The following is a 21,225-nucleotide window of genomic DNA, read 5'->3' as shown; positions in this document are numbered from 1 at the left end:
TCAGAAGGTTAAGCAAAATGTACCCAGCACATTGCAAAAACGTCTACCCCTTGTGTGGGGGTAACCCTCATCCCCTGACACCTCCTTTTCCACTGCACCTCATACAAATGTAAACCTCCCAATGCTCTGATATGCCGTAGATGCTCGGAATATGGACACTCTGTTTCTGGACTCCCTTTGTGTGTTAAAAACATGAAATATTGCCACCACAGTGGATTTACGAAAAGTATCTGAAAGGCAGAATCTTGCACTTCCCTGTCATTAGGCTGTGATCTTCCAGTGCACCAAAACTACATGCTCTTCACGGGCCTTTTGTTGCTTATGCGATAGAGCCTTCTTACATGGCTTCACTGAATACTTGTTTTTTCTTTTTCTTCTTCGCTGGAAGGGGTTTTACAACTAGGATAATTTGGCCATTTCTTCTTGTTCGAAGTCTGAATAAGAGCACTACCCGTCATGTTATCATTAGCTGTCAAGTCGTGTAAATTCATGGATCTCATCTTTCGACATGGCAAAGACTTGCTTTCTTGGTGTGACAAACAATGTTAGAATTTCTTCTTAGTTTGACATGTCAACATAAAATAGATTGGTGCTTGCACTGTGAAATTGCTCAAATTTCACAGACTATTTTTTTTTCTTCTGTGTGCAGTCCAGTACATACAAGAGCCACCTGCATCGCAAGCACCCGGGTCAGAGTGACAGCTTGCTGTTTGCGTGCCCTCTGTGCTCATTCCGAACTGTGCGTGAAGACAATTACAAGGCCCACCTTTCAGACCACAGTGCTTCGGAGGCACAGTCCCACAATGGTGCTACAGCAGCAGGTTCCGCAGAACAAACATCCAACCTTTCCTCTGCACTTACCCTAGGAGACATCGTGGGCTTTGCTCAGTCTGCGTCATGAGCCATGGCTGCTCCTCACCTTTGGTAACTTTGCCCATTTCTCTCAGAAAAGAACTTAGGGTCACAAACCGTTATCAAAGAAATTGAATATGTGTACTTGCAAGTGCTTGTCTTGAGTAGTGTTCATAAACCGTGGGCCACATGTCATCATTTTTTTTTTTTTTAAGAACATCACTTTTAGCACATGCCCAGCTCTCCCTTGGACGGCAGAATGCCATAAGAGAAAATGCGTCCTTGATGTCAATTAGTTGTGTGCATCAATAGATGTTTAGTGATAAAACTGGCTTTTACAGGCTTTCATAGAGCAAAGTGCTGGCTTTGAGCTGAAGCCTTCTAGTTGGTCCTGTAAACAAGAGCTGTTACTGCTGTCACAGTCAATCTAATGCGTCCAGAGAAGCACTGGTCACCAAATTGGAGTCTGGCTTGATGTGAACTTGGTGTGTTTTGTTAAAGAGGCTGAGCCAGTGGCATTTTGCAAATGCATAAACAGAACATGAAAAGGGCAGGTATCTGTGCAGTGATGACACTAACGTACAAGTATGGTCTGTTATGGTGGACGCGTGTGGCATACCTCTGCCACCCCTTTGTACTTAGTGGTCTAGCATCGCTTATCCATCATCTGTTCCACAGTATATGACAGATTGTGGTTATGAAATAAGTGAAATTATACGTGTGCTCACAGAGCTGGTCACCGTCTGCTATAGCTGTCCTTTTTGCATGTGCTGCAATTCTGGTTGTCAGCTTGCAGAGCTGTCTTGTGCAAAACTGGCAAATGTAAAATGACATCAGTCACAGTTGCATAAAGTGTGCCACAATTGTTAAGCATTGTGCTCTGTAGCCTGCTTTCTTTGTTTTGTTTTCATGCAGCAAGCTGTGTTTCAGCAGAGAGTTCTGTGAACTGATAAGTATTAGTAACTGTGGCTGTACTATTGTGACTTGCCCCAGTTTGACTTGTGACATGTGAGCAATGGCCTGATGAATTTCAAACATTCATAGAGCATCTTTGGTATATTGCAAGGCCTACCCACTGCAAGACTGGTACTGTGCCCATCAAGTCTAATCCCTACGCAGATGTGCACCGTGTGGTTTTGGCAGAGCGACGAGCCTTGTACTATGCTATGAATCAAGTTCAAAGCATCACCTGTGCAAACAGGTGATACTGTTGCCTCTAAGGTTCTTGCATTCCACAGTATGATGTAAACAGCAGATTTTGTTTGTGAAATGTGTGAGTACCGACGTGCAGATATTTTTGGGCAGTGCATAAGTATCTGAAGCATATTCTTTGTGTTCAACCTGCCGCATATGTATGAGATTTTGTCTCCCACCTACATGCAGTGTCCGAGACGAGTTTTGGAGTTTTGGCGGCATCTTGCGACCATGCATCCCACCTGATGTTGACAAAGGTTGTGCAAGTCATGGGCTGAGTGCACAGGGTCGCCGCATGATAGCGGGTGAGCGTGCACCCTACCCAAGTACCCCAAAAAAAAAAGGGTAGCAAGAGGTTTGTGTGCAGGGCTGCATACTCTCCTCTTGCCCCCATAGCTTTGGCTCTGCTTCCCCCTCACCTATGCTTCGCTGCACCCAATCTCTCTTCAGTGGGATTCACACGGGGCTTCGAGAGAGGAAGTTGGCAACATAATCGACCGACAGAAGCCCCTGCCGCACACTCACGACGGAAGGGGAAGGAGCACCATCCTAGCACACCTCACTGCAACTACAGCTGTGTTCAGTTAGCCTATATCTTATTCCTTTGTTTACCCAGCCAACACAACTCCACGTGGAGGCGGTTGAGCAAAAGCTCCTCCACCCTGCTAAGGGTACTAGCATCGCCGTGCTAGACCTGCCATAGCGTCCAACGACATGATGCTGTTGGTGACATGTACACACTCCTCCCTCAAAAGATTCTCCCACGTGTTAATGCCCCTTTCTTTTTACCACGTCTCCTCTCCTGCTTACCTTACCTGGTGTTTCTCTCTCCTGCTCACTGATACGATTGTCTATGCTCTTTGCCTGCCTCTGGCGTGAGCTGTGTCAAGCTGTGTAGACAAACCATGCGTTCCTTCGAAGAGTGCCAGATGCAGTTGTGACTGTAAAAGTAAGTGATGCTCAGGCAAAGCAGCTAACAAAATGGTCCACCGAGATTTCACAGCCCTTGTGCCTTATGCAGTAATACCTAATGCTTCAGACTTCAACTGCATAATATTGCCGCATAGAAGACGACGCAAAAGATGACGACAAGCGCGAGCCTGGAAGTGAAAGAAGCTTGAACACAAGACTTGTTCTGGTCGACCATTCAAACCATCTATCGCTAGGTTCTCCTTGGTCTTCTACCGAGACGTGACACTGGTGGAGCGCGCTGGGGTATGCATAGGACTCCTTCCGGCAGTCCACAGCGGATCCCAAACATCGACACGCCTGTCCATCGTGCTAGCCGCCGCCTTCTAGGCCTAGCGCCGGAGTACAGTCATCTGCCGAACGACTCCTCAAACGCCCAAGTTCCTAAGACCTCTCAAGCCATGGCACATACCAATCCTACACCGGTGACTCTACAGAACACCAAGGTGCCAGAGTGCTTTCGCGGGGAAGCGTTTGAAGATGTGGAAGACTGGCTCGACCAGTTTGAGCGAGTGTCAAAGATCAACCAGTGGAGCGCAGACCAGAAGCTTTGTAATGTTTATTTTGCCCTTCAGGATAATGCTAGAACGTGGTTTGAAAACCATGAGGCCAGCTTATCCACATGGGATGACTTCCGCTGCCAGCTGGTCGACACTTTCGCGAGAACTGACCGACGGGACAATGCGCTGCGCCTGCTTGAAGTGCGCATCCAGAAGCCAAATGAGAGCGTGGCTATGTTTGCGGAAGACATGGCTCGCCTTTTTCGCCGTGCCGACCCTGATATGAGTGAACCAAAGAAGCTACGGCATCTCATGCATGGCGTCAAAGAACAGGTGTTTGCCGGCTTGGTCCGCAACCCCCCTAAAACCGTGAGTGAGTTCGTTAAGGACGCCACGGCTATCGAACGAGCCCTCCAAGACCGGTGCCGCCAGTACAACCGACCGGTCAACTGTGCCCCGACGACTGCGGCGGCGCTGACTGCAACAGATACGACCACTCTTCGAGACATCATTAGAGGCATTGTCCTTGAGGAGCTGCAGCGAATTACGACTACGAAGGCTCAGTCGTCAGGGGCCCTCATGGAAACAGTGAGGAATGAAATTCGATACGCCCTATCACCGTCTACACCATGCAACGAGTCTCATTCAGTCGACAACGCGGCACCCCTTTCCGACCCATACCACGCTCCAAAACCGATCACCTGCACGGCCAACATTCCTGCAGCTTACCTCGAGCCGCAGCCCGAGAGCTATGCTGCGGTCCTTCGTCGCCCACCTCCAGACCACGCCCCACCGAGCTCACCGAACCGCCAGGAGATTCGGTTCCTCCAGGGGCCTCAGTGGGCGCCTCCCAGGCGCTCTCAACTGCGCCGAACTGACAGGTGGCGCAGTTATGACAGCCGACCACTTTGTTTTTACTGCGGACAACCTGGCCATGTGTATCGGTACTGCCGCCACCGCGAAGAGGGGCAGTCCTTTCCGCTTGCTTCTGCTCGCCGCCGCTTCGACACTGATTCTGCCCAAATCGACGACGTCCCTCCGGTCAGCAGGGAAACCGAATCCCCGGGCTTCCGCCGCCGCTCCTCCCCATCGCCACAGCGTTATTCGCCGACGCGTCGCAACACTAATGGCGTTAGCGGATGGCGGTCTCCTAGCCCTCACCGGGGAAACTAAGAGCTGCAACCTCGCGAGGGGAGGTTGCAACCAGTCTAAAAGTGTCGAAACCCTCACCACCGCCGCAATTGCCGACAACCCGGGCTTCTGACGCCGCCGCTAACATTGACATTTCCGCACTACCGCCGAAAATGCCGTACCAGATGATCAGCCATGACGACGAAGCTGACAGCGCCGACCTTGCCGTGCTTCCGCCGCAAATGCCGAAAGGGACGATCAACCCAGATAATTTTGTTAGCGCTGACCTCGCCGTTTCCATTGATGGGCTGGCGGTACATGCTCTGGTGGATACCGGGGCAGATTTTTCAATTATTAGCCAGAAACTGGCCGACACCCTGCGCAAAGTAAAAACTGAATGGACTGGGCCAGTAATAAGAAGTGCTGGGGGTCAGCTACTGGCACCGACAGGGAAATGCACTGCCCGGATAGGAATAGGAAACGCGGTGTTTGTTGGCAGCTTCGTTATTCTCCCTGACTGCTGCAAAGACCTCATCTTGGGCATGGACTTTCTGCGTCTTCATGGGGCTGTAATCAGCATCCGTGACAGCATCGTTGCATTCACCAATAACCATGAAGACCTTGGTTATGCGCAAGTACCACTATTGCCCTTACGCGTCGCCAATGAGACGGTGACATTACCTCCGAGATCATGTTCTCTTGTTGAAGTGAAATGCGACGTGGCGCATACAGGCGATGGCGTCGCCGAACGGGCAGTTACCCTGGTACTCAGCCGAGCCGTTTCTATAGCTCGAGGGCTGGTCAACTTGACCAATGGGCATACCGAACTGCTGCTGACAAACTTCAGCGACGAGCGTCAGCAAATTCCGAAAGGCACAACTGTGGCCTTTTTCGACAGCCTCCCAAATGCGCAGCACTGTTGCTTACTGCAACAGAGAGGATCAGTGTGCAAGACACCCGTAACCATCGTTGATGTGAGCCCAAATCTGTCTTCTTCAGAGCGGGACCGCCTTTTGGATCTCATAGATCAATTTCGAGACTGTTTTGCTTCAGAATCGCGGATCGGCCAAACGCCTTTGACAAAACATCGAATTATCACGGATGACTCGATTCGCCCGATTCGACAAAATCCTTACCGTGTGGCTCCGAAAGAACGTGAAGCCATTCAGCGCCAAGTGGCCGAAATGCTTAGAGACGACGTTATCCAGCCGTCACAGAGTCCCTGGGCTTCCCCCGTGGTACTTGTTAAAAAGAAAGACGGCAGCTTACGATTTTGCATAGACTATCGCAAGCTCAACCAAGTGACCAAAAAAGACGTGTACCCTCTCCCTCGCATCGACGACTCCTTGGATCGCCTACGAAATGCACGTTACTTCTCGTCGATGGACTTGAAAAGTGGATATTGGCAAATCGAAGTGGATGAGAGGGATCGGGAGAAGACAGCATTCATCACTCCCGACGGATTGTATGAGTTTAAAGTCCTTCCGTTCGGTTTATGCTCGGCGCCAGCAACATTTCAGAGACTGATGGACACTGTGCTTTCGGGACTTAAGTGGCAAACATGCTTGGTGTATCTTGACGACGTGATAGTGTTTTCGGCTACATTTGAAGAGCATCTACACCGTTTGCTAGCTGTGTTTCAGGCCATACAATCTGCGGGCCTCACATTAAAACCCGAGAAGTGCCACTTCGGTTACGAGGAGCTGCAGTTCTTAGGCCACGTCGTCAGCCAAGAAGGTGTTCGGCCGGATCCTGAAAAGCTCTCCGCAGTCGCCAAGTTCCCAACACCTACGGACAAAAAGACATTGCGGCGCTTCTTGGGTCTTTGCGCCTATTACCGTCGGTTTATTGCTGGCTTCTCACGAATAGCCTGGCCATTAACTTCACTGACTCGTGACAACGCTGTCTTTCGCTGGGGTGAAGAACAGCAACAAGCTTTCAATGAGCTGAGGAGGCGTCTACAGACACCACCTGTCCTGGCGCACTTTGATGACGACGCCCCTACACTGCTTCATACGGATGCCAGCAACGTGGGCTTAGGTGCTGTGTTAGTGCAGCGCCAGGATGGTGTGGAAAAGGTAATTGCTTACGCCAGCAGGACCCTATCTAAAGCAGAAGCGAACTACTCGGCAACCGAAAAAGAATGTCTTGCAGTGGTATGGGCGGTTATGAAATTCCGCCCTTATTTGTACGCTCGCCCCTTTCAAGTCGTCAGCGACCATCACTCTCTCTGTTGGCTGACGAACTTAAAGGACCCTTCAGGGAGACTCGCGCGTTGGAGCCTTCGATTGCAAGAATTTGACATGGCAGTTATTTACAAATCTGGAAAGAAGCACACAGATGCAGATTGCCTTTCGCGAGCGCCGGTCGAACCTTCCACTATGACCGATGAAGACACTGCGTTTTTAGGTGTCATAGATGACGCAACGCTTTCCCAACAGCAGCGAGAGGATCAGGAATTGCTCCCTCTTATTGATTTCTTGGAGAAGCGAACTACGGTTGTGCCGAAGATTTTCGCCCGAGTAATCTCTTCATTTTTTATTCGCAACAACGTCCTTTACAAGAAGAACTTCCGTCCTGGGGGAAACAGTCTTCTGCTCGTCGTCCCATCGGTTCTCCGCACTGAAGTTTTGCAAGCGTGCCACGACGAGCCAACCGCCGGTCACCTAGGCTACACCCGCACGTTGGCTAGAGTACAGCACGGATACTACTGGCCAAAACTGCCGGCGACAGTGAAACGCTATGTACGTACGTGCATTGACTGCCAGCGCCGTAAATCACCCCCTGTAAAACCAGCTGGCCTACTCCACCCTCTTCAAGTGCCAGCGACACCTTTTAAGCAAATTGGCATGGACCTCCTGGGACCATTTCCGACGTCTACAGCCGGGAATAAATGGATAATTGTCGCCACTGATTATCTGACCCGCTACGCGGAGACCAAGGCTCTGCCAAGGGGTACCGCCGCCGAAGCAGCTAGGTTCTTCGTTGAGAACATTGTCCTGAGGCATGGCGCTCCGGTACTTATTATAACTGACCGAGGAACTACATTTACGGCCGAACTTTTGGAAATCGTTCTTCGCCTCAGTGGTACCAGTCACCGTAAAAGTACTGCCTATCACCCTCAAACCAATGGGTTGACGGAACGCCTCAATAAGACCCTCGCAGACATGCTTTGCATGTACGTCGACGTAAACCACAAGAATTGGGACGAAATACTTCCCTACGTTACGTTCGCCTACAATACGGCCCGCCAAGACACCACTCGCATGACACCATTCAGCCTCCTTCACGGGCGACCAGTAACAACTATGTTGGATGCAATGTTGCTCCCGAATGCCGACACCGATGATCTCGACCAGGACGCCGAGGAATTCGCTCAGCGTGCAGAGGAAGCTCGCCAACTAGCTCGTGTGCGGATCCAAAATCAGCAGGAGCACGATGCACAACGCTACAATCAGAGACACCGGCATGTAATGTACGAACCTGGCGACAAAGTGTGGGTCTGGACACCTATTCGCCGCCGTGGACTCTCCGAAAAACTATTGCGACGATACTTTGGACCCTATGTTGTTCAGCGACGTTTAACCGACGTCACTTATGAGGTGATGCCAGACGGGGTGTCGACATCAAAGCGACGCCAGCACCAAGCTGACGTCGTCCACGTCGTGCGTATGAAGCCATACCACTCAGTCTGACCTCAACCTCCTACTTCCTTTTGTTCTCATCGGGACGATGCTTCCTAAGGAGGGGGGCAAATGCCGCATAGAAGACGACGCAAAAGATGACGACAAGCGCGAGCCTGGAAGTGAAAGAAGCTTGAACACAAGACTTGTTCTGGTCGACCATTCAAACCATCTATCGCTAGGTTCTCCTTGGTCTTCTACCGAGACGTGACAATATTGAGCAAGGGGCATGGCAGTGGCTTCCTATAACCAAGAAACGTAAATGTGAAATGTAAAACTACACAAAGCATAGGGGCTGATGCCGCATATTTTCAAAGGAGGAAATGAGGGAAAATGCTTGGGGAGTGACAAGCATCGTCACTCTTTTTTTCTCTCTTTTTTTTTTCTCAATTGCATCACATGTTAATAATCATCAGGGAAGTTTAAGTGCTTGCTATAAGCATACTGAAGCTTTAATGAAGCATTTTTTTAGGTACTGTTGTGCAGAGGTGATACTTAATGGGCCCCTAAACACATTTTAGCATTTAGGTAAACTAGTGCGTAGATTAGGTGGCCGTTCTTGTCTTTGGGAAACATTAGAGTCATGTGCATTCAGAAAGAGAACAAAAATTGAAACCAAACACCCTCATGCTCCCTTTTCATGCAGTCCATCCGCTTTTCTATCTCTTCTCTTGCCAATACAGGACAGAAGGCCAAAATGTGGGTTAAGCTGTGGAAGCGCAGCACTCTGAATGCAACCTCTGGTATTTTTTTTTTTCTGCAGAATACTGCATTTACTCGTGCAGTGAGTACACTTTTTTTTTTTTTTTTAATATGAAAAGCTTAGCGGTGCACTTATTATGCGGAATAAAATATTTTTTAAAATGTGGAAAGGTAAAAGCAGAACAGAAAGTACACTGGTGGAATAAATATGTCATCTATTTAACTCACTTCTAAGATAAAATAAAGCGCTCTATTGAGAATAATTGAGAATGTAGTCAACAATTATATTAAACAAGCATGTTCAACTCACAAGAGAGCACAACTGGAGCTCATTCCAGCGCAGCTCGCAGTAGAAGGGGCACGCCTACACATCTTAGCACCAACGGACTTGAAACCAAGGAAGCAAAAGAGGGTCAAGCAGTTTGTGATGTACATCAAGTTGTGAAACTACCTCCAGCAACATTCTCTAAAGTGTTCTACTGCCACACTATGCTTAACAGCTTGAGGAGAGCATTTATTTGAGTGTAATTCCTCTGTCTGAGTTCAGTTTTATACTAGGGTGATAGGCTTCTTAGAAACCTTTTTCTTTTGTGCGTCAGCACTGCATCATCTTTTCTGCCAAGGCTCGTATCTGTTGGCATTTTCAACATTATCTTGGTATTCTTGATAAATCATTAGCCTGGAGCCACAAAGGTCACTCTGTGGTACTTGGTTTCACTCGCTGCTGTAAAGTTTGGGAACTCTGAGATAAAAAAATGTCAGCGTTGTTTGTCTTATGTTCAGTGGTACGCTGAAACATATCCTTTGCACAAGTTTAATGAGTTGTTTGGTAATTTGAGTCAGTGTGGGATGAAATGGCTGCAATGGTTTATGATTCTTAGGATGCTTCAGACTTTGCAAAGGATTGTTTTTGAATGTCATGGTTCTTGATTAACTGTATCTTGTTAGAGTCTACTGTGATACCTGGCTCTGAAGCTTTGTTTCTGTAGTATCTTGCACCTGTTTTCACTTATAATGCAGTTCCTTGTCTGCAATGTTAGTCTAGCCTCTTGCAGTGCCCTTAGCATGAGGCAGAGTTGGCTGTCATGCTTTTCAATGCTTTGGCCATACATTAAGATGTCATCGTTTATGTTCATGATTCCCTCTTAATCTGAGAGAATGCCACCTTGAAAGGCCTCTGCATTTTCTTTGGAGGGGAGTATTTTATAAAATCTTCGAAGTCTACGGGCAGGTCGCAAACATGGTTTCAGTATATTATGGTGCATAAGTCAGCTTCTTCAACTCATAGCCCTTGCTCTAAATTAAAAAAAGAAATGCGTGGCTTAGGGGTAGCATGCCTGTCTAAAGATCCAAGGGTTCCAGGTTCGATTTCCGTCTCATGCAAACTCAGCCATGTCATAGGGTCTCTTGATGTCACGCAACCTGCTGACAAGTTAGATCCCAGTCACGTCACCTGCTCACTACCACCTGCTAGAGGCATGCCCATGAATTTTCACCTGTGACGCCAACACAGACAATGCTAACGCTGGATTTTTTGCGAGACAGGGCCTTTAACGCTCTCACATTAAAAAAAGACTTTCCAGCATTGATAATGACTAGTGACTACAAACGACTCAGTAAAAATGAAAATGACTAATAATGACTTAGCAAAGAGCATGGCGAAGTTGAACGAAGTAATACATGTAGAGTATATATGAAATTTTGAGGAGATATAAGAAGTATCAGAGAAGGAATCAGAAGCAGGCAGCTAATGCTAAGCAGAAGACCATTGCATAGGCAAGGTCAAGACCTAGAGTAGTCTCCTTTCAACTGGTAATATTATAGTGCCTAAAAAATTGAATAAATGAAATGAAATGGTGACGTTTTAGCTCTGTCTGTGTAACACTGTTTACTATGACAGGAAGTTCTGTAGAAAGTCTGGCCACATAGTTGACATTGTGAGTTGGCAGGCATCGTTGCTGGGCCTAATTGGTCGACGGGTTGTGTGAAGTCGCGGGACCACATGACATCCACTAGGCGGTGCCAACTTAGTAGCTCCTGTTGGATGGGAATGGAACCTGGGACCCTTGGATGTTAAACATTCTACCCTAGTCCACACAGGCATGCTTGTACTGATTAGGTAAATTGGACTTTATGTCTATGTCAGATGATCTTGCACATAATGTAGTAGCTTATAGCTGTATGCTGATGAAATAGTAGATGCACAAATAGAAGGAAATATAGTGATTAAGCAAGTAGCAAAGTGCATGTATGCGAACAAGGGTCCGCTAAGAGGAGTGCAGAAATGAAGGCCATTAACACTGTTGTGTTATACTTTCAAAGGCGAAGCTTAAGTTTTCTGAAAAATATATTTTCCACATTACCTTGATTTATAATCGCAGAAACGGGCACCGATATGAAGCGTGCATAACCTTGGCTCAGCCAATCCTTCTAGACACTACAAATGGTGAGCTCTTCATATAGCCAACCTTACCACCCCCCTCAATTTTGGATGACCAGTTTTGTAAAAAAGAAAAATGATAGGCTGCATTATACAGTACTATTTGTCATAAATACACAGGAAGTTCTCTTTGCTTTCATTCTTGCTTTCTCTGGTTGTCACATGGCACTCAAAGACCATGTTCTCTCTCTCTTAGTGGAGTGAGATTCTTCAGTTTTGAAATTGTGCCAGTACTCTTACTTTGTCATTTGTTTTTCAACATTGAGTACAGTTGTATTAGCTTTGATTTCTAGTCCTCTTGCATTTCAGTGAAACGTGTGTGTATTTTTTTTTTTCTCACAGTGTTCATTTGTTGGTTTCTTTCGGATGTCACAGCCCTTATGACATGAGGCACTCTCTCTTTAACAAGTGCAAGTATTATAGCACCACTTCAAATTTGCTGTTCAATTGCTATATGATTCTGTGCACACTAAAGATCATTAACTGGTCAAAATTAATCCGTTAAACCCTAGATACCACATACTGCTACCTTATTTTTGGTAACTTAGTCTATGGTTTGCTTTTGTGATTCGCTGCTTTCAGGCGGAAGGTGAAGATTATTATCTGGCATAGCCTACAAACTGTGCGAAATGTAGACTTTTAATGTAGGTTAGTATCTAGCTTTTAAAAAAAAAAAGAGAGACAAATAGGTTGCTTGTGAAATACAGTCGAACGCGGGTATATCGAACTCGAAGGGGATCGCGAAATAGTTCGATATAGTACCGATAATTCGATATACAGAAATACGGCACTTACGATGCGAAAAAACGATACCGTATTTGTCGCGTAATCAACTCACTCCCATAATGAACCCACCCTCCACTTTTGCACTCGAGAATTTGGGGAAAAAAAAAGCGTTTAGGCCAGCTCGCTCACATGCAAGCGATTAAGCGACCTCAGCGACAGAGAAAAAAATTTCCAACTTGTTGGAACTGCGTCCCTCTGCTGTTCCAGCCACCGCGGCAGCTCAAAACAATGTTTCTGTGTCGCCACTGCGGAAATCGCGAGCGTTTTCGCTTGCATGGCACACTCTGTTTCGGTCGTCTCATCCACAGCACATTTCTTGGCAGCGTGCCAAGATGCTGCGCAGCGATAACGTTGTGGCGTGTTTATCTTTTGATAACTCCTGCGGTGGCGGGGAGCGAACTTGGCAGATTGCCCGTGATGGCTTGATTGCACAAGCCTGGTTCGATTTATCATGCCGCGCTTAGGGCGGGCTTAGTCCACTGCCACAAAATCATTGGAAAGCGTGATACAGTAGCTGCAAATTCTGTTTGAAGCGATAAATGCTAAAAGTCGGTGTCATGATCGCAGCTGACCGCGTGCTTTCGTTGATTCATACATGCAAGGATTAACGACTCCCGCAAAAAAAAAAAAAAAAAAGCCGCTTCGTAACGCTATATCTTACGCTACGCCGCGCGTAAAGCACAACGATAAAAATAGACGACTCTCACAAAAAGAAAAAAAAAAAGAAATCTGCCGCTTCTTAATTTCCGCAGGCGCCGTCAGCCGCCGCGGGCAGAGGGTTCGCAACACGCGTACGCTGGAGAAAGCGTCTGACGTTCTGTCTGAAAACGGGCTGAGCTGGCTTGGCGCATGCGTAGCGCGTGCTACTGCGAACGAAGGCCGGGAAAAAGGAAGGAGAGAGATAACTTGGCAAAAGAATGGGCACACCGTTGCGCTTTGCTCTGTCGCGCTTTTCCCCTCTCATTCTCACCTGTTCTCTCTGGTTCATTCACGCACATGGCTTTCAAATGTCACGTGCTGGCACTCGGGAAACGATAACTGCAAATGCGCGCGCCTTTAGGGAATGGGCGCGGCGCTGCCCTAGCCGAACTGACCCCTCTCATTACTTCCGCGCATTGCTTGAAAACGTCACGCGGCAAACGGCCGAGGATGATGCGATGTCTTTGGGAAAGGCACACTTTCCAGTGCGTGGTGCGGAGTTCGATATATCGAATGACAGGTGAAATTGAGTTCGATATGTGACACGGCTTTCCTATACTTTTACATGGGATTTTCAAGGGGATATTCCGTGAGTTCGATATAACCAAAATTCGATATATCCAGGTTCGATATATCCGGGTTCGACAGCCACTTGGAACACAAGAGGAGAAACCATCTGTAGTTGAATACAACTCGAGGACAAAATAGTATACCCCTCGAAGAAGGCTTTCCAGCCAGTGGCGTCAATCCCCTTGCACCTTCTAGCTTGACAATTTGACAATGCAGGGTGTGGCAGGTGAAAGAGGATTTGCAATGGACTGACCTGATTAATCACAAAAACTGGTAGACATCATTGACTAAAGGACCTTCTTTGAGGGGTTATAGGATTAGAATTGGCTTAGTGGCTTTTCTTTTGTATGCAGTAGTTAGATTCTGGTACTTATTTTGCCTTGCCGTGGCTAAAGCTACGAAATATTTTTTACTAGAAAAGGTTCAGGGGCCCATTAATATTGTAATACAATAAGAAGCTTGCCAAATCAGTTACAGAGGTGATTCTTGCTTTTCAAGAGCAACATGCTGAATCCCTTATCATGTTGAACACTGTGGTATTAGATATCATAGTATTCATATGCATGCTAGGGCCACAACCAGCCCTAATTAAATGCACTTCAGCGCTATCAGATTTATCTGTATTGTTTCACATGTATAGCTGATTTGGATGACTGCAATGGGTTCTTGAAAGAAAAGAGAAGAATAGTTCACATAAGTGTGCTCAAAATCCAGTTTGTGTGTGTGCGTGCATACACGCACATGCATGTTTTGCTGCTCTCCTCCTCCCTATTATTGAGCCATGGTAACAGGGTTTATGGTGTTTCAGAGCCATGCTTTCTGGTGGTCAAAACATTTGCAGGTAACTTGGTTTTGCACAGACGTCGACAGAAATGCACCTGCACAATGTGTTTAAAAGCTGCTGTTACAAGGTTGGAGCGTGCCCATTAACGATTAGCATCATTGTCTAGACAGGAGATCGGGGTCCAGCTGTGAGCTTCAGCCGGCCCAGCTGTGAAAACATGATATAGGAGGAGTCGGAGAAAACCAGAAAACTATGTGGCTCTGTTTTAGAAGAAAAAGCAGTCTATTTGCAAAATAGACTTGCATCATTCTACTACAATATCGACCAACAATCACTTTGATTTTTAGTTCATTACTATATTTATTTTCGATGCACTACATTGCGATGCGGGCAAGGAGCGGAAACAGGTCCTGCAATCTTGGCTGCGTTAAATGCTATGTATGAAATGGGAGCACAGGCTTTGGTAGCAACCAGAGATGTGTCTTAAGATGATCTTTTTATTTTTGTATTAATTGTGTGTCAAATCAGGATCTGTATTGAAATCCTAAATTTTTGGAGGCGCACACTCATGGCCTGACGCAGCTGAAGTCCTCATAGCAGTTCAGAGGTAGTGCAGAATGTTAGTGGATTGCGTTCAGATGCACGCTGCTGTCTGCATGTTGAATAATAGGCATAATTATTTTCTAATGTTATGGCAAAATGCAGTAGAACCCCTGTATAGTAATGTCACTGGGACTGGCAAAAATCTTTACCATATCAAGGACTTTACTACATCAGTTGTTGGCAATGAAATGGTCCTAAAGATGCTGTGTGGTAATTAAATGGCTACTTACTAAACACGCCTTGTTGCTTAATGAAAAAAAACACACTCTAAAACACCTTGCAAAGCTCTCTTATCAATATGTTCATGCCATTTTCTTTTTTGTTAAGATTTTTGTAAGTGGAAGTACCTCTTAAGCATGAGGGAAATGTGGCTATGAATACAATCAAGTTGGATTTCATGTGAAAACCAAAGCCTTGCATGAACGCAGCGTCATCTTCTGCTGTTTCTGTCATTTAAGAGGCAATAGATGAGAAATGTGCGTGGCAGGCAAGTGCTACAAAACCGCACACACTGCTCCTCCACTTCTTGCCACCGCTGCCTTGTGCTTCGTACTGCCCAGTGCTGCGAATTTTTGGTCGTTTCTTCCCTTCCTTATTTCTCACTGCCATTTTACTCTCTTATACTCTCTGAACGGACCGTGCCGCCTCCTTTCCATGTTTAGAGACAACTTTAATTTTTAAACATTTTTTTCCCTACGCACTGCATGCTTTCCCGCATGGCTCCAGGCCTGCGTAAAGCTGGCTTCTCCTGAGTGCTGCCAAGTCGGGTGGTAAAGCCATTAAAAAAAAAAAAACAAAAAAACACTTGGTGTGTGTGTTTTTTTTTTTTTTTCGTTTAAGAGAAAATTACCTCGCGATCCTAGGTAGCGCGCGTGTGTGGTAATTGTGTTTCGTGGGAAGCTTTGCCGCAGCCAGATGCACTTTACTATAACTGATTTTTACCAAAAATGCCTTTACTATAAGGGGGGAGAAATATACAGTCGTCTATGGAAGTTGAACTAGGACTTCAGTGTCATTTTATTATATCCGATTTTACTGTAGCGGGGTTCTACTGTAGTATAATTAAATATTCAGAAGAATCTTGTAGTCTTAGATGAACTGCTTCTTCATGTGAATATGCCAGCACACTGCTTTGTATGCGATAAAGTCATCTTTATTGTGCAGGGGTGCATAAATTTGGAAAAAAAAAAAAAAGTCATTTTTTTCCTAATTTGATTTAAAGGTATTTCGATTTTACCAGTACAAATTTTGTGCTTTTTTTTTTTTTTTTTTTTTTTTTTTTTTTTTTTTTTAGTGTTGACCTAACTGCCACAACTGCTTCTGCTGCTTTAATCCATTTTTGCACGTTTCTGAGTAACAGTGTTGTTTGCAGAGATTGAAATCAGTATACTATGTACCCAGTTGAATGATGTGCCTGAAAGCCTGGCCTTTATAAGCATCAGTTAAATAAAACTTTCAGCAAAGGCTTATATCAGGGATAACATTCTTGTGTGGCTTCGCAAATTTGGTGGCCATCTCAATCCATAGTGCTTCCATAGCGTGTCCTTTAAGCTCGATTAGCCTTTTGTGCAGTGTCGGGATCAGAATTTTGTAATACTGTTATAGTTGTATTTCATTTGCATTTTCTTGGCATTTGGGGACTTGCTTCGTAGTCATTTCTAGTCAGTCTGGATCACTTTGTTTAATAATTTTTTATTTAAGATTGCTTTTCTGTACTTTTTGTTGCCAGAAGAGATAGAAGAGCCTGAGCAGGAGTTTTGGTTTCAATTTGTTGCAGTACGCAATTAGTGGGAACCAATGGCATGCAGATCTACATTCAGCAATGTTCATCTGTATCCTTAGTGTAAGCGCATCTTTTAAAAAGGCTGTCCTTTTTTTGTGCTGGCCTGTAGCTCTAGTACATCATCCTACTGCCCTCTTGTCTCAAATTGGTGGTAGTGCTTAGTATGTTGTAAAATCTATGTGCTGTTTCAATTCCTCTGCCAGCCAAGACATACATTTAAATCAAAAAAGGAAAGATGATCACTTTTCAGAAACTGCGAGAAAAGCATGCACTGGTGACCACTTTTGATCACAGTTCAACAATGTCAATAAGTATGCCTGGTGCAGGTCAACACTAGGGTTTCATATCAGCATTGTTTATTGTAGCTCAAACACTGCCACGCTCTTGAAGCTGTCACCTCGCGGGCCACTGGACCGGCGCTTTGCTGGTGTGCGTGAGCACAGTCAATTTGATAAGGAAACATCTCGAGCTCTGCATTGAAGAGCCCAAGGTGGCAGAGCTTTGTATTTAAATATAAAAAGAAGTTGAATTGCTTATAGGTAGGCATGACAACAGCAAATAGTAAATTAGGCATTGGCAGGAACCGGATGTTTGTGTGGGAGATAGGGATGATGCTGTCATGAGCACTTTGGATGTGATCATTTATGAAAGGAATTTTGTACAGACTCAGAGAGTAGCCAAAATAGTGACACTGAAATTACAAATGAAGGTGCCAACGGAATAGAAATTTTTGTTTGAACTAATGAGGGTGCAAAGCAAAGCTTAGAAACAGTGCACATGGGAAATCAAGTAGGTGGAGATTCGTGTGAAATCGTTGAACCTTGATATAGTGGATGCATATATTTTTAATGATTGGCCCCACGTAACTCTTCCTAAATATTTTTACAAATGCATGCAGTTTTTAGTTTATATATGGAGCATGGTTGGCCATAAAATAGATGCAACAAACTCTGCAGTGCCAATTTGTGCCTGCATGGATGGTAAGCTTTGCTGCACTACATTAGTGACTGGTGGTGGTGATGCAGCAAGCAATTCTCATTCCACGCACACTGACAGGGCCACTAGAACTACAGTGGCATGAGGGTTAGCCATTTGCAGTGCCCCGTAAGCAGTGGAGTTGGAGTTTGTATAGTTTTGCTGTAACCATCCTGCGCTTTTGTCTACTGTCACAGAAGTGGCGAAAGTGGCGTAAACCTTTGCTTTAACATACTGTTTTTTATGCGACACAGCCGTAATCTGAAAACGCCACCCTAGCTGGCACTTTGCCCGCCATTGTTGCATACAGGTGATGCTTTGCAGGGAATTCAGCTTAACTGGCGCTCAGACTTTTGCAGTCTCGAAATCGCCACGGGCATGTTTGAAACGGTGCTAAAATTTTGGAAAGGGCCTTCCCATTTCTGTAGTAAGAATCTCCTTAGTTTGCCATCCCATCAGTGACCAAATCGCACTGCTTTTGCTTGCATTCTGTACAGAATTTTATATTATGAATTTTGGCTATATGGAATTGTGTCAATTTTTTTTTTTAGGTGTTTGCTATAATGAGGCTTTACTGCTAGGAAAGCTTGCTGTCCTGTACCCAGAGTGCCTCAAGTGTATTGAAAGCACTGAAGAATACTAACATAATGCTAATCTATAAAGAGAATTATATCAAGGGCTTGGACGATTGTACACTTACTGGCTTAATATCTGTTACTATGGTAACTGCTGATGAAAATTATAGCAGTGTTAGACTTCAATGAACCGAAAGCACAGGCTGGTTTTGGCTCTGCAAGAGACCATCTCAATCAGGGTAGAGAAAAATGTACAGAATGCAAGAAGTCATGTGTAGAGGAAGCATATATAAATTCACAATAAAATATCTGCTGTGATTTCAGAGCAGCCATAGTATTTCACACGAGTAGCGAATTAGTGCTAATTTGAAAGGGTCAGTCAGGGAAGCACAGTCTCTTAGTATTGCTCACTGCACATCCATGAAAGGTGTAAAAGGGGTTGTTGTGTTGAGAAGTGCTAAATGTAAAAGCTGATGGAGAGAGTGTGAGCATCCTCCATTTTCCAAACAGCTTTGACTTGCATATTATATGATATTGTATAATTTGGATATTTTGAAGGTTGCATTAGTAAATTTTAATTTCGATAACATTTGCATTCTTCTATTCAAAATACCACTGGGACTGGCATTTTTCTTTTGACTGGGCAGTAAAGTATATTCATTCATTCCTTACATTGACTTTATCCAATAATTTACTAAACAGTACTTGTTGTGAGAAACTTTGGTCGTGTGAATTATTTCTTATTTTGGATATGAAATTTCTGAAAGGATAATTTTAGCAAGGTATATATACATATACTATACTGATGTCCTCTGCCTAAACAATGAGAGCACACCGTTTGTTTTTTACTAGTAATTTGTGCAGACAATTGTCTCTTGTTGTGTGTGTGTGTATGCTTATTTGTGGTGAATTTAAAGTCACCAGGTAAACAAGCTTTTTCATTCAAGCTTAGTCAGGGCACTCTATCAATCTGTACTCATTCAATGCACTGCACACATGGGTTAATTGTGGCGTTAACAAGGAACCCTTTTTGGTGTTAATTTGAGTTTGAACGAGTTCTAGCTTGAAATTTAAAGACAAAAGAAATGTGAAGCTTGTGAATAGCTAAAGAAGGGTATGGGGGGGCGTGAAAGTTTACTCTTACATTAAATAAATGTTCATCACTCAAAAGCTGTCAGCGTCAAACCTTGAAGCTTATCATCAGACATTATTGACAAAAGGCTTGTGTCATGATAGGTAAGGGCATACTATATTTACTCGGACATTGGTCGATACACAATTTAGGTACACACCGTAACTTCGGAAATGCAAAAAACAAAACTGAAACATTGTTAGTTGCCCAAGAAGCTCTAATCAGCTAACGTGCATAACTACTCCTAGTGTAACTTTGAGATATGCAAAAAAAGGAAACTTGGAAACTTAAATAGCATGTTGTTAAAGCCAATGGAAGCTCTGTGCAGCTAAGATGCATTCAAGTGCATTGGTTCAGCAACCCACATACTGTAACTAGGGCAGCACCGTGAGGAACTCATCATTATATAGGCATTGCCACTGTTTCCCCAGCATCGTGTGCACTCTTTAGCAACATTAAAGCCACTTTCTGGTGCTCAAATTATTTATGCCTCAGTGCATAAGATGTGGCTTGCATTATCAATACTGAGAATGGCCCCTTATGTCCAAGAAGCATGACTTGTTGCACAGCTGAGCTACAAAGATGTGTTGTTTTTACGCGCATTGTGGTGTTTCATTCTCTTTGTAACGGCCTTATCGAAAATATTTTAGCCACTCTTGAGAAGGGCCCATGAAACTTTTGCGCTGTACCGGTGGCACCAACTGTTGTAGTTTATGATGGCTCGATGGAGGCCAGAACTCTGGCCTTTCCATAGAAGATCTCATTGCCATCCTTGTCCCTTCTCTTTCTGAGTGTGTAGCTGAGTTTGCCCCTTGCATTAGTCAAACTGTGAGTTTGAATAGCACAATTCTGGAAAATAGGTTGACGTATATGCAAATATATACGATAGTTCATTTTTTTACATTGAAGGCATCGAAACTGACCAGTCCTTACTGTAGAAGCTTCTTTTGCATGTTGCTATGTTTCTGCTTAGCTTTTTTCTATACAAACCACTTTCCTTCAGATGTTTATCTTTGTCATTTTTTTTCTCGAGTTCTAAGGTCTGTTTTCCAGGGCATTGAAGGCACATGGGGGTTTACATATGTTTGGGTTCTTTGTTGTTGTTGATCATTAGTTGAAAATGATGTTTTGTAGCATATTGAAGTTGGTTATGGGTGTAGTACACAAGATGTACGCCCTAGATTAGGGGTTCTCAAACTTGGTTCCGCGGGCCACTTTTGTGGTTTCTGGAAGCTTCGACAGGGCAGTCCTCCTCACTTCTTCCCCTGTCCCATTTCTTGATACACTCATGCACCGGGCGCAGTCTCTGGTTTGTAGAAACCCCTTTTAGAGCATTCTATGGGTCTATGGTACATATTAATGGCAGTTGAGGTTCCTTGAGACAAAACGTTTGAGAACCCCTACCCTAAATAAGTCATCATCGTCGTCTAAAGCATCACTTGTTTACACAAGTTATTATTACTTCCATTTGTGGCTGGCCTCTACATGAGAGGAATATAAGTAAATTGTTTTTACTAGCTTCAGGTAAAAAAAAGAATTGCTTTTGCATTGCATGCTAATTTATGTCAACATTTCACATTTTCACTTTAGTCGTGAATCTGACACTGAAGTTACCTACTTAACAATAGACTGTTCTTGTGGTTGCTATTTTATGTTTGATGTGCTTCAATAATATGGTATTGTCTTGATGTACTTTATTTAGTCAATTGCATAATTGTATTAAATGGGCCCACATTACCAATATGGAATTACAAAAAATATGCACACATGCAGGCACCTTGTCTGGTGCATGTTCATTGGCTGTGCAGACAGTGACCAGATGTATTGAAGACGTTGAATCTGCTTGC

The 21,225-nt window shown here is 44.7% G+C and overlaps 1 protein-coding gene across 6 annotated transcripts in view; it reads left to right on the top strand.

Annotated features, from left to right (window-relative positions):
- LOC146205030 (uncharacterized) overlaps positions 1–12,229 on the top strand; it is a 33,608-nt gene extending 21,379 nt beyond the window's left edge. For 4 of the 6 annotated variants that reach the window (XM_084589709.1, XM_084589706.1, XM_084589707.1 and 1 more), the window contains 2 exons: positions 650–924; positions 2,236–3,120. In XM_084589709.1, the coding sequence (XP_084445835.1) occupies positions 650–901 (252 nt within the window). In that variant the 3' untranslated portion in view covers positions 902–924; positions 2,236–3,120. Of the gene's footprint in view, positions 1–649; positions 925–2,235; positions 3,121–11,412 lie in introns of those variants that run through there. The other 2 variants (XR_014704106.1, XR_014704105.1) reach the window with 2 other exon arrangements.
- The last annotated feature ends 8,996 nt before the right edge of the window (positions 12,230–21,225 follow it).

The sequence above is a fragment of the Amblyomma maculatum genome, chromosome 1 (assembly GCF_055883805.1).
Source record: "Amblyomma maculatum isolate TAMU_Amacu chromosome 1, ASM5588380v1, whole genome shotgun sequence".
Classification (NCBI taxonomy): domain Eukaryota; kingdom Metazoa; phylum Arthropoda; class Arachnida; order Ixodida; family Ixodidae; genus Amblyomma; species Amblyomma maculatum.
The sequence above is the reverse complement of the archived record's forward strand: the minus strand, read 5'-3'. Positions and strand labels throughout refer to the sequence as shown.